The sequence below is a fragment of the Danio rerio genome, chromosome 23 (assembly GCF_049306965.1).
Source record: "Danio rerio strain Tuebingen ecotype United States chromosome 23, GRCz12tu, whole genome shotgun sequence".
NCBI lineage: Eukaryota > Metazoa > Chordata > Actinopteri > Cypriniformes > Danionidae > Danio > Danio rerio.
Window position 1 is genome coordinate 830001 of NC_133198.1, and position 14917 is coordinate 844917.

Here is a 14917-nt window from a genome sequence, read left to right on the forward strand (position 1 = left end):
ATTATTATTATTAATATTATTATTTTCATTATTATTATTATTATTATTATTATTATTATTATTATTATTATTAACAATATTATTTATTATTATTATTATTATTTTTATTATTTGTATCAATATTATTATTATTATTTATTATTATTATTATTTATATAGAATTATTTTCAATTTTATTATTATTATCATCATCATCATTATTTTTATCAATATCATTATTATTCTTCTTATTATTTTTATTATTATCAATAATAATAAAAAATATATATTATCACATTCTTTTTTCAGATTTTCCTGAAAAGTATGATTTGATTATCAAGAATCCTTTAATATTTATATTGTTGTTATCATTATTATTATCATTATTGTTATTATCAACAATGTTATAAACCAAAATATTTAGCCTACCATATACTTTTTCATATTTTCTTGAAAATGATTTAATTATCAAGAAACATTTATTATTATCATCATTATTATTAATAATATTTTATTATCATATAAAATGTTAAAAAACATATTATTTACCATATATTTTCCCGGGACTGCTAAAAAGTATAATATTTAATACTATTATTAGATTTTTACAAATATATTTTAATTGTTTTCTATTTATGTATTTTTTAATTTTTATTATTAATGTTATCATCATCATCAACAATGTTAATTATAATATTTACCATGTATTTTATCATTATTTTCCTGAATAAAACTTTGATTATCAAGAATCCTCTATTATATGAATAATAATAATAATAATAGTAATAATAATAATAATACCTTCCATTTACGTAGCGCTTTTCTAGACACTTAAAGCGCTTTTATACAATGGGGGATCTCCTTATCAACCACCACTATTGTTTTTATTATTAGTACCACCATTATTATTAGTATAATCCACAATGTTAAAAACCATACAATTTTTATATAGAAATGGGAGGCACAGTCGCCTCACAGCAAGAAGGTTGCTGGTTCGAGTCCCAGCTGGGTCAGTTGGTGGATCTGTGTGGAGTTTGCATGTTCTCCCTGTGTTGGCGTGGGTTTCCTCCGGGTGCTCTGGTTTCCCACACAGTCCACACACATGCGCTATTGGGGAACTGATCAACTATACTGATCATAGTGTATGAGTGTGGATGAGTGTTTCCCAGTACTGGGTTGCAGTTGGAAGGACATCCGCTGTGTAAAACAGTCCAAACACATGCGCTATTTATTTATGATTTGATTATCACGAAAGTAATATTCTTATATTATCATTATAATTGTCCTCAATTCAGTTTGCAGGCACTGCATCACAGATCAGATGTGCGCAGCAGAGGGAGATTATTATAAGCGCACGCTTGAAGAATCACGCCTCAATCTTTTTGGGTAAAATTGGGAGGGTTAAATAACTAAAAAGAAAACAGGAACTCTAGAGATCTGACTAAGGAGTTGCGCTGATGATGACCACCTAAAAATACACTCCAGCATTCTGGCGTCAAACTCCCGAAACCACAGCGGCCTTGTAATGGACAAAAAACAAGCACAATCAAACCACCTTGCACATCCTTATCTAGTGTTATGCAACTAATCAACCGTCGATGAACCCAATCATCTTCCGCTACTGCCCTTATATGAGCAGGAATCTGTGTCTCATTTGAATAAAAAACAGCTCACGAATGAAAACAGGAGTGTGAAGAACGAACTTTCATTAATATTTAAATAGAAGATTTTAAAACTTATATTTCATTTTAGGTGAATTACGATTTGTTTTTCTTTTGATGTTCTTAATAAATTATTAAGTTAAGCAGTTTTTAGGATTTCAATTAATTCGACAGGCTAATTTTTCATATAAACGCACCGGCCACTTTATTAGGTACACCTGTCCAACTGCTTGTTAACCCAAATGTCTAATCAGCCAATCACATGGCAGCAGCTCACTGCATTTAGGTATGTAGACATGGTCAAGAGGATCTGCTGCAGGTCAAAGCGAGCATCAGAATGGGGAAGAAAGGTGATTTAAGAGACTTTAATCGTGGCATGGTTGTTGCTGCCAGACGGGCTGCTCTGAGTATTTCAGAAACTGCTGATCTACTGGGATTTTCACGCACAACCATCTCTAGGCTTTTAATTTTTAATGCTCGCTTTAAATACAAAAAGATTGTGCTCTTTTCAGAAGAGGGCGGAGCTACAGACGGCTGTGCGTCAGCATAATGACAGATGTGAAACAGCAGTGTGTGTGTTGTGAGTGCTGTGCATGTGTGCTTCGGTGTGAGTGTGTGCTTGATGCTTCTGTCAGTCTATGTGGTTCCTGTCGCTGTTCATCTAGAACTCCACATCTATAATCCTCTTAGTCTATGCTGACATGATCTTCAGCAGCTCAAACACTCTAATGGCTAATGGACAGACGGCTGCTTCTCACTCAGGCCTGCTGTTTATGCTAATGAGATGGAGAGATGGGCAATAGTGGGCGGGGCTTTCCCCCTCTGATGACACGAACAATTAATGTCAATGCAAATTAAGATGCTGGTTATCACACACTGCTGACACACAACTGTTTTTAAACCCTGAATAAAAGTGATTATAGCACAATAGGTCGCCTTTAAACCCAAACGACAGAAACAAATGAACTTCAGTGCAATATTCTGCATCCGGTAGTGAATTAACACCCCGGTGATTACGCTCAATATTTTAGCAACAAACCGAAATAGTTCCTAAAATCCCCCCGCCCCAGCGTCTGAGGTATTAGCCTGCGCTTCTAAATTGGTGTTGTTAATTTTCACCTCATGGCGGCCGGAGCTGTTTCTGCCTCGTCTAAATTAAGATCTCTCCATCTGCCAATGAAGCTTTTGTGCAGAAACAGACTTTACTGCTGACGGAGACACAAACTAAACAAATCCTTTGAGCATCCAAAAATTAATGTTCTAGTCTAGGGGTGTCAAACTCAATTCCTGGAGGGCTGAAGCCCTGCACAGTTTAGTTCCAACCCTGCTCCAACACACTTACCTGTAGGTTTCAAACAAGCCGGAAGGACTCGATTAGTTTGATCAGGTGTGTTTAATTAGGGTTGGAACTAAACTGTGCAGAGCAGCGGCCCTCCTGGAACTGAGTTTGACACTTGTGGTCAAGTCAATGGTGTGATCGTACAGTGTAAGATTCACGCTGTATTCAGGGTTGAAAATTTCCGGGGGTTTTCAAGGCTGGAAACTTTCCATAAGAAATAATGGAAATAAACTGAGAATTTGGTCAGTTGAAGGTTAGGCTTACAATCTTACAGCATCATATTGACTAATAATACCAGGGTTTATACCAGCCTGATCTCACGAGGAAACGTATTTTACGTTTTGCGAGTTTAGTTGCTAATTCGTACGAATAAAAAGGAGGCGTGGCACCTAACCCCACCCCTAAAGCCAACCGTCATTGGGGGATGAGCAAATCGTACTAAATTGTAAGAATTAGATTGTACGAATTCATACGAATTAGCCACTAAATCAAAAAGTTACGAATTGCCGTGAGATTGTGTTGGTTCATACACATTTTAACTACTAAAATTCCATGAGTTTTCCAAGACTTTTCCAGATTTTTCATTTCCATAAAGTTATGTTTCATGTAATGTCTACACATACATGATAAATAATAGGAAAAACATTCATTCATTCATTCATTCATTCATTTTCTTGTCGGCTTAGTCCACACTTAATCTCCACAGCAGAATGAACCGCCAAGTTTTTTACGCAGCGGATGCCCTTCCAGCTGCAACCCATCTCTGGGAAACATCCACACACACATTCACACACACACTCATACACTACGGACAATCTAGCCTAGCCATTTCACCTGTACCGCATGTCTATGGACTGTGGGGGAAACCGGAGCACCCGGAGGAAACCCACGCGAAGGCAAGGAGAACATGCAAACTCCACACAAAAACGCCAACTGAGCCGAGGTTCGAACCAGCGATCCAGCGACCTTCTTGCTGTGAGACGACAGCACTACCTACTGCGCCACTGCCTCGCCATAAGAAAAACAATGACGTTGTAATTTATTACAACATATCATAGAACATGCAACAATCTATTTTGTTTACATTTGTTTTTATATTGATTTTGATAATGCTTTGCACAGCACTATCAATGTGAGAGCAAGAATATGCAATGTTGAGATTATAGTTTAATATAGAGTTTCATCATAATAGAATAAAAGTTTATCATCTGCATGCACTTTTAAAGAGATAGTTCACCCAAACATTACTAACCATTTTCATCACACCCTTCGTTTTCTTTTTTTTTTAAATGAACACATACAGCTGAAGTCAGAATTATTAGCCCCCTTCAAATTATTGTCTTCTTTTTAAAATATTTCCCAAATGATGTTTAACAGAGCAAGGAAATGTTCACAGTATGTCTGATTATATTTGTTCTTCTGGAGAAAGTCTTATTTGTTTTATGTCGGCTAGAATAAAAGCAGTTTGAAATTTTTTAAACACCATTTTAGGGACAAAATTATTAGCCCCTTTTTCGCGATAGTCTAGAAAACAAACCATCGCTATGCAATAACTTGCCAAATTACCCTAACCTGCCTACTTAACCTAAGTAACCTAGTTAAGCCTTTAAATGTCACTTTAAGCTGTATAGAAGTGTCTTGAAAAATATCTAGTAAAATATTATTTACAGTAATTATGGTAAAGATAAAATAAATCCATTATTAGAAATGAGTTATTAAAGCTATTATGATTAGAAATATGTTGAAAAAGTCTTCTCTGTGTTAAACATACATTGGGGGAAAAATAAAAAAGCGGTCTAATAATTCAGGGAGGCTAATAATTCTGACTTCAACTGTAAATAATATAATTGAATAACTCCTATAGTGCTGAAACAAATATAGTGTGAGTAAAGAGTGAGCACATTTTAATCTTCGAGCGAACTGTCCCTTAAGGCCTGTAACTGTGTGAACATTTCAATATTTTAGGGTTTAAAACATCCGGCAACAAGACGTTGATTGTATCTTTAATAAAGATTAAATAATATACAATTATGAAGAGTTTGCAGTGTTGATTATTCAGTATCTGAACCTGAATAGTGAATACCTGAACACTATAATTCACTTTTATCTTTGCTATATTATATATATATATATATATATATATATATATATATATATATATATATATATATATATATATATATATATATATATATATATATATATATATATATATATATGCTTGTTATTTATTTGTTATATTGTTTGAGATTCACTCCTCTACAAAATACCCCCAATCAATCTAAATAAACCTGTTAAATCATCTGCTGAAACTGTATTCACATCGCAATATACATCACAGAAATACTATATACTGTAATGTCTGATTTTTCCAATATTGTGCAGGCCTAATTCAACGTGTGTAGTTACTGAAGTTTGTCCTGTGCGCTTGCGTTTTTTTTAGTTACTTCTTTGGTTTGGTGTGTTAATATTATCGTTGCTATTATTCAGAAAAAGGTAATGATTCGCACTCAATTGCTTCGTACTGTTTTTATTTTTCTTACATTTTACGGGTGATAAAAAATAGACGTTTCTGCAAAGCCTTCCTCAGTGTGTGACATAATTCTCTAACTCCACCCTTTTATCCCATAGTTAATCACAATGTGCAATTAGTTAGACCGTCACTCTCATTTCATTATCCATTAATCACATAATAACTTATAATCTTCACAGCAATAGCAATAAACAATCTTCCCATTTCCGACCTCACTCTACAGAGATAAAGTGCATCAACTATTATCATTAATCAGGTGTACATCAATACAATAAAAATCTAACAGTTAACATTAAAGGTTTTCTACATTTGACAATTACTCAAAGATTAAAAATCACAAGTCTTACCTTCACCTCTACCCACATAACCAGTTATACAAGAGACATTTACCCTCATCTTCAAAAACAATTCAAATAATTCAGATATTTATGAAACTAATTTCCATGACTTTTCCAAAACTTGGTGAGTTTTTCTGTTTCTCCAAAACTTTTCCAGGCCCTTACAGATGAAAACAATTATAGGATTAAAATGATCCAGACATGATTATTTCCTACATCAATATAAACAGCACTGCCTCTATGCCTTCTTCACCTCGGGGGGCTTCGTCTATTTATTGATGACGATCTGCATCAGTATAATGTGATTATTAATAGCAGTCTCAGGGCTGCTGTTTATGCTAATGAGGGAGAGATGGGCACTAGTGGGCGGGGCTTTCCCCCGTATGACACGTACAAAGGGAGAATGTCCATCAAAGTGTTTCTGCATCAAGAACAAACACAATTAACTCATGATCAGCATTAGAGACTGCTGCTGGAGATACACACACAGCTGACACACAACTGGGATTACAAAAGTGATTTTGCGTAACATGGTTCCCTTTAATATTGAATGAGAAGAGAGTATGTTGTGCAATGCATCAGGTGTCAGAAAAGCAAGTGATTTAACACAGCCTTTGACTTCTTAATTTGTTCCAAACGTAAAGTTGCTTGTGATATTCAGACATTCTCCTTAATAATATAATGTCAGAAAATTATTGTAAATAGGGAAATCATATTAGCAGCAAATGACTATCAAAGTACAGCATTGTTCACAGTCAATTAGACAGTGTTAATGTTGTTTACAAGTCATACTTGCATGCTAATTCAGATCCAATATTCAGAGTAACATGCTAAACAATATAGAGACTGCTAAATGAACCAATGTGCCAATATAAAACCAACTTTACCTCTATTCTTATAGCTAGCTAATAATGAAAATACAGATCAGTGATGTGACAGAGCTGATCAAAAGAGCCTTTCAGACAGAGGTCCGGCAGCTATTAAAACAGAGAAATAACTATCAAAATAAAATAAATAACAGCCTCTGTCTATGTTTTTATTTTGATATTTGTTTATTTTCAGGGTTGCAGTGTTACCTCAAAAACCCTTTTCACTTTTCTTTAATTCCAAAGAGATCTATTGATCTTTATTTGTTTTTATTATTATTTTGTGCTGTATTATTTGGTTACCAAACACTTTGAAACATAAGGAGTTCTTGTGTGATTGTTTAAATAAACGAATAGTGTTGTGAAATTAATGAGTGCATAATAATCGTGATTAATTTTCAGGCTATAATTGTACCAACAAAATCTGTAATCGTTGTACTGCTTTAAATTAGACAATAAGTGTAAATGTGTTTATGCATAATATAACCTGACTTCAAAAAATAATCACACCCTAAAATATTCAGTGCAATAAAATGTGTGACAGCCTCAATATATTATAGAGGTAAAGTTGACTTTATATTGGGATATTCAGGCATTCTCCTTAAAAATATAATTTCAGAAAAGTATTCTTTGCCAATTCTAAAACAGTGGTAAAGTTGGTTTTATATCCGCACACTGGTTCATTTAGCAGTCTCTATATTGTTTAGCATGTTACTCTGAATGTTGAATCTGAATTAGCATGCGAGTATGACTTGTAAACAACATTAACACTGTCTAATTGACTGAACAATGCTGTACTTTGATAGTCATTTGCTGCTAATATGATTTCACTATTTAGGATACTTTTCTGACATTATATTATTGAGGAGAATGTCTCAATATCCCAATATAAAACCGGCTTTACCTCTATAATTTATTCATCATAACTCAACTGGAACTTCTAATTAGCGTTTTGAAAGTACCAGGAAAGTTCACAACAGTTTCATCAGTAATATCTTCATACAGACACGGGATTCGTGAGTAAATATTTGATGAATATATTGTATCCTAAGGCGTTGTCTACTGTAACACGCATACAAACCGCACGAAACGCGACGCAACCGGAACGCGTCCTTTATAATAACCGACAATAACACGAGCGGCCGTTATTAATAACCCTTCACGTCGCGTGCAGCCTGGATAAAGTGAGTACAGAGGACTCCAAACGGCTAAAATAGCAGCACAGCTAATAAACAAACCGCGCAGACAGTATTCAAGAGCACACACAGCACTTTTAATGGAATTGAGAGCTGTCAAACGCTCCATTCACTGACCTGTTTTGCAGCGGCTGACTCTTCAGCTCGTAATACGTTTTCGGTTCTTCGTGAAAATCATCTCCGACTTCAAAGTCGGGCACGATCCCCGATTCCGACTGCATTTCCAAAGTTGTCAACTTTCGTCGGCTCCCAGGTGGAAAATAATACGTCAGTTCAGAGCCGTACTTTCAGACGCACGAAGTGCCAGCCACCGTGATGTCAAGCTGTCAGTTCCCCGTGCGCTCCAGTAGTCCGCCAGCTTCGTTTTGTAGTCCGTTAGGAGGGTTGTTTGACTGCTGCGAATGCAGACTCGTGACGCCAGGAACTACAAATCCCATGATTGACAAAACTTTGTGTCAGCAACTTTTCATTGGCTGGAGCCGAAAAGAGGGCAGTGACTTTCCTGCACAGTAGCGCTTTTGAGTTTTATAAACATAAATCATTTTACTTGATCTATTTTACGTAAATCATTATAAAGAAATATTTAATTATTTAACATTATCTATAGTTAAAAATTGTGCTTATTGTAATGAATACAAGTTGTTTCACTCTCCATGTAGTTTTGTTTATCGTCAGTGTCCACACGATGGCAGAATAATCAAATCAATAAACATACATAAACTGACATTCTTACTGAGCTTGATTTGATAACTTAGTTGTATTGTTTCAACTCTCTGATTTCAACTAATCTTACTCTAACATGCATGCCACTAGTATTAAATATTTCAGAAGATTCAGATGCATATAGAAGTTGTATAATTCCTGATAATGATAATTCTTCATTCACCAGGAAATATAAATACAGATTTTTTTCTTAATTATTCCCCTCTTATTTTCTGACAGAATACTCGTCGTTTACTTCATTCAGAAAAGAATTGAAAACATTGTGCATAAAAAATATATAACACTGAAGAAAAAAGTGTATGGTTATAAATCTAATTATCATTCTTGAGTCACGTTAACTTTTGTGTTGTCATTATCTGTGGTGTTATGGTCTGTGGCGTTATGGCCTGTGGTGTTAATCTCTTTGGTATTACTCTCTGTTGTGTTACTGTCTGTGGTGTTACTGTATGCGGTGTTAATGTCTGTGGTGTTACTCTGGGGTGTTAACGTCTGTGGTGTTACTCTGTGGTGTTAATGTCTGTGGTGGTAATGTCTGTGGTGTTACTCTATGGTGTTAATGTCTGTGGTGTTAACGTCTGTGGTGTTACTCTGTGTTGTTAACGTCTGTGGTGTTACTCTGTGGTGTTAACGTCTTTGGTGTTAATGTCTGTGGTGTTACTCTGTGGTGTTAATGTCTGTGGTGTTACTCTGTAGTGTTAATGTCTTTGGTGTTACTCTGTGTTGTTAACGTCTGTGGTGTTACTCTGTGGTGTTAATGCCTGTGGTGTTACTCTGTGTTGTTAACGTCTGTGGTGTTAATGTCTGTGGTGTTACTCTGTGTTGTTAACGTCTGTGGTGTTACTCTGTGGTGTTAACGTCTTTGGTGTTAATGTCTGTGGTGTTACTCTGTGTTGTTAACGTCTGTGGTGTTACTCTGTGGTGTTAACATCTGTGGTGTTACCCTTTGGTGTTAACGTCTTTGGTGTTAATGTCTGTGGTGTTACTCTGTGGTGTTAATGTCTGTGGTGTTACTCTGTAGTGTTAATGTCTTTGGTGTTACTCTGTGTTGTTAACGTCTGTGGTGTTACTCTGTGGTGTTAATGTCTGTGGTGTTACTCTGTGTTGTTAACGTCTGTGGTGTTAATGTCTGTGGTGTTACTCTGTGGTGTTAATGTCTGTGGTGTTACTCTGTGGTGTTAAAGTCTGTGGTGTTACTTTGTGGTGTTAATGTCTGTGGTGTTAAAGTCTGTGGTGTTACTTTGTGGTGTTAATGTCTGTGGTGTTAACGTCTGTGGTGTTGATGTCTGTGGAGTTACTGTCTGTGGTGTTACTCTGTATTGTTAATGTCTAGGATGTTACTGTCTGTGGTGTTTATGTCTGTGGTGTTACTCTGTGGTGTTAATGTCTATGATGTTAATGTCTGTGGTTTTACTCTGTGGTGTTGATGTCTATAATGTTACTGTCTGTTGTGTTACTGTCTGTGGTGTTACTCTCTGTTGTGTTATTGTCTGTGGTGTTACTCTCTGTAATGTTAATGTCTGTGATGTCAGTGTTTGCGGTGTTACCACAGTGGCTGGAGTTGTAACCAGTGTTTGATTAAAATTCTGAATGTGTTTAAAATTAAAGAATCAATATACAGTATAATTAAATAGATATAAAGTATTAAATTAATTCATAATGCACAGCAATATGTTTTATATAAAAAAAAACACCCATTTACCCTCATTTCTATTTGTTCAAAACTGAATGGATATTATAGTTTTAATTCAGAAATACATTCTGCTGTGGTGGTCTAATAAAGCCTTAGTGATGGGGTCAAAATTTGGCTGATTGAAAAACTGGGTCAATCTGACACACAACACAGGCTCAGCCAACAGAGTGAGCTTTGGCAGGATACTTTACTTTGGCAGTGCAACAGTCTGCCTCTGGAAGAAAAACTCCTTTCGTTTTCTCCATGGGGAGACACAACTGAGAAATCAGATTAAAACAGGCCTGCTGTGAAATCGATTACACATGCTTTTGTTGAACTGATCTATTCAATTGATTAAAAAATATATTTTTAATGTTTAATAGAGAAATGTGTGCAAAAATGTCTTCACTCATGATGTTGTAAAGAAGCTTAACCAATGGCAGTGGTCATTGTGCACCATCTTTAGCTCCGCTCAACTCCATGAAGCACCACAAATGACATAATGGAGGCAGTCTGCCTGTGCTGTATGATTGGGTTCATTGTCCTGCATGAAAATTGCCTGAGTATTGGATGAATGCAGGGTAATAACTTCATGTTGAAGGAGTTTCTAATAAATATTTGCATTTACTCTGTCATATCCAAACAACAATACATCGTTATAGAGTACACCTCCACCGTTATGGAGTTCTGCACACACCTTGGCTTCAGTCTTTCTCCAGTTTGATGATAAACATAATGTTTTCTGAGTTGAAACTTGGTTTCATCTCTATGCTAAAACTGAGACCAGCTCTCTGTCCGGAAAATATGCTGCTCAGCAAAGGGTTGTCTTTTGATTCTTTTTAAATAAATGTTTGGTCACTGCAGAAGCTTTAAGTCCTTGCTCTCCTAAAGTCACCATGAAACAGAAGTTAAGATTGTCCTTTTTTCCACTATCAAGACGTACCAAAAAAAAGTAGGGTGGTGCGTGATTTTGTACTTCGGGAAAAAATAGGATCGTTAAAAGAGAAAATGAGGGAAAATTAAAGAATAAATAAATTTAGAGCAGAGAGGAGGCACACACTGATAACCCCGCCCTAAATGACTGATAGCCACGCCCTAAAGGACTGACAGACCCTCCCTAATAACCTAATAGACCCACCCTAAATGACTTATAGCACTGCCCTAAAGGACTGATTACACCGCCCCAAAGGATTAATAGACCTACTCTAAAGGACTGATAGCTCTGCCCCAAAAAACTGATAGCTCCATCCTAAAAATTGATAGCTCCGCTCTAAAGTACTGATAGCATAAAGGACTGATAAGTCCGCCCTAAAGAATTGATAACTCCGCCCTAAAGGACTGATGGCTCCGCCGCCCAAAGTACTATTTGTTTTGCCGTAAAGGACAGATAGGTCCACCCAAAAAGGACTGAAATCTCCACCATAAAGGACTGATATAGCCCCGCCCTAACTGACTGATAGCCCCGCCCTAAAGGACTGATAGCTCTACCCTAAATGACTGATAGCCCCGCCCTAAAGGACTGATAGCTCTACCCTAAATGACTGATAGATCCACCCTAAATGACTCATAGCTCCAGCTTACCTGACTGATAGATCTGCCCTAAAGGACTGATAGCTCCACCCTAAATGACTGAGAGCTCCACCCTGAAGGACTGATAGCACTGCCCCAAAATGACTCATAGCTTCAGCTTAAATGACCGATAGATCCGCCCTAAAGGATTGATATCTCTGCCTTAAAGGACTGATAGCCCTGCCCTAAAATACTGATAGCTCCACCCTAAAGGACTGATAACTCCACCCTTATAGACTGATAGCTCCAACCTAAAGGACTGATATCCCCGCCCTGAAGAACTGATGGCCCCACCCTAAAGTACTGATAGCTCCACCCTAAAGCACTGATAACTCCTCCCTAGAAGACTGATAGCTCCACCCTAAAGGACTGATAACTCCACCCTAGAAGACTGATAGCTCCACCCTAAAGGACTAATATCCCCGCCCTGAAGAACTGATGGCCCCACCCTAAAGTACTGATAGCTCCACCCTAAAGCACTGATAACTCCTCCCTAGAAGACTGATAGCTCCACCCTAAAGGACTGATAACTCCACCCTAGAAGACTGATAGCTCCACCCTAAAGGACTGATATCCCCGCCCTGAAGAACTGATGGCCCCACCCTAAAGTACTGACGGCACTGCCCTGAAGGACTGATGGGTCTGCCCTAAATGACTGATAGATCCTCCCTAGAAAACTGATAGCTCTGCCCTAAATGACTGATAGCTCCGCCCTAAATGACTGAATTTGTCCAAATTTGACCCAATATTGGTTGAAAACAACCCAGCAACCTTTTTGAGTGAATATAGCAGACGATATTTGCAGCATTGGGATGATGACGATGATAACAATACAGTTTCTTTCCCTCAAATCAGCATCATGAACACAACTGTCAATCACTTTAATGTGAATTTACAACCCGACTCTTCTGCATAATTACTGAACGTAATTGAGCAAAGGATCAGTTTGATCACAGAGAGCTGGAGCAAATCTTTTAATCCCAGTTTCTTTACAAATCCTGTCTTGGGTGAACATGATTATAGACTTGTTGTGTTCATATCACTCTAGTAAGTCTGTGGACACACTATACTCCACACAGCTCACTCCAAACAGCTTCCAAGCATTGATTTTGCATGATAGATTCATGATTGTACATTTACACATAGCACTTAAATGCTGATGCACATCGTGTTTCCCTCAATGAGTCTAGTGTCCGCTTGGATTGAGCTCGAGCGACTCCTACACTGCAGATGGTGTTTGTGTGTGTTCAGGTGGAGGGGTCCCGTGGGCTATTACACAGCGCCCACTGACAACATGCAAATAAACCAGGCCCTTTGTTCACATGCTTTCTGTGTTGTTGTCAATCCCAAACCCCTGGTCCCCTATTGGAGCCAGTTCATCCTTCAGCAGTGGTGAATGCTGCATAATCTCTCCATGAAGAGTGATGACTTTGAATTACAGCCGCTCAAAGAAGAGCCGAGACATCACATTTGTAGAGGAGACGCGGCTGCAGGTTCAATAATGCTAATGTGGCTTCACATAACGTACTGTCTGCATTTTATTTCATTAGTAACACTTCACGCTGTACAATTCACGCTGTTAACAAGACGTTTAGATCAGTAAACTACTCATTAGCTTCTTATTAATTACTAGTAGAGTTTAGGTGTTGGGTGGGATTAGAGATGTAAAATAAGATCATGCTAAGTGCTAATAAACAGTTCATAACAATAAATAAATGAGTTAATAATGCTAAATAACAGTTTAATGTACAATTAACGCTGTTAACAAACCATTAACTGCGACTTTTAGCTCAATAAACTACTCATTAGCTGTTTATTAATTAATAGTTGTGTTGGGTAAAATCAGGGATGTGGTAATAAGTGCTAATGAACAGCTAACAACAGTAAATACATTAGTTAACGATGCTAAATAACAGTTAATATTGTAATATTAGGCAGTTAATAGTGTGATTTGTGACTTTAAATAAAGTGCTTGCATTTAATTATCTAATGTCTAACAGCCCCGCCCTAAAGGACTGTTAGCTCCACCCTAAAGGACTGATAACCCCGCCCTAAATGACTGATAGCTCCGGCCTAAATTACTGATAGGTCCGCCTTAAAGGACTGATAACTCCGCCCTAGAAGACTGATATTCCCACCCTAAAGGACTGATAGCCCCGCCCTAATGGGAGTGATAGCCCCGCTGTAAAGGACTGATAGCTCCACCCCAAAGGACTGATAACCCCGCCCTAAATGACTGATAGCTCTGGCCTAAATTACTGATAGGTCCGCCTTAAAGGACTGATAACTCCACCCTAGAAGACTGATATTCCCACCCTAAAGGACTGATAGCCCCGCCCTAATGGGAGTGATAGCCCTGCTGTAAAGGACTGATAGCTCCACCCTAAAGGACTGATAACCCCGCCCTAAATGACTGATAGCTCCAGCCTAAATTACTGATAACTCCACCCTAGAAGACTGATATCCCCACCCTAAACGACTGATAGCCCCGCCCTAATGGGAGTGATAGCCCTGCTGTAAAGGACTGATAGCTCCACCCTAAAGGACTGATAACCCCGCCCTAATTGACTGATAGCTCCGGCCTAAATTACAGATAGGTCCGCCTTAAAGGACTATTAACTCCGCCCTAGAAGACTGATATCCCCACCCTAAAGGACTGATAGCCCTGCCCTAATAGGAGTGATGGCACTGCTGTAAAGGACTGATAGCTCCACCCTAAAGGACTGATAGATCCGCCTTAAAAGACTGATAACTCCGCCCTAGAAGACTGATATCCCCACCCTAATGAGAGTGATAGCCCCTCCCTAATGAGAGTGATAGCCCTGCTGTAAAGAGCTGATAGCTCCACCCTAAAGGACTGATAACCCCGCCCTTAATGACTGATAACTCCGCCCTAAATGACTGATTGTTCCGGCCTAAATTACTGATAGCTCCGCCTTAAAAAACTGATAACTCCGCCCTAGAAGACTGATATCCCCACCCTAAAGGACTGATAGCCCCGCCCTGATGGGAGTGATAGCCCTGCTGAAAAGGCCTGACAGCTC

General features: G+C 37.8%; 1 protein-coding gene across 2 annotated transcripts in view; it reads right to left on the reverse strand.

Annotated features, from left to right (window-relative positions):
- The window catches only part of mitfb (melanocyte inducing transcription factor b), a 61273-nt gene extending 53036 nt beyond the window's left edge, over positions 1-8237 (reverse strand). Inside the window, exon 1 of one of the 2 annotated variants that reach the window (XR_012398219.1) lies at positions 8030-8237. Coding sequence is in view for 1 of the 2 variants with exons in the window: in NM_131847.2 (NP_571922.2) it covers positions 8030-8133 (104 nt within the window). In the remaining variant the exon portion in view is untranslated. 2 annotated transcript variants of the gene reach the window in all.
- Between the last annotated feature and the right edge of the window lie 6680 nt (positions 8238-14917).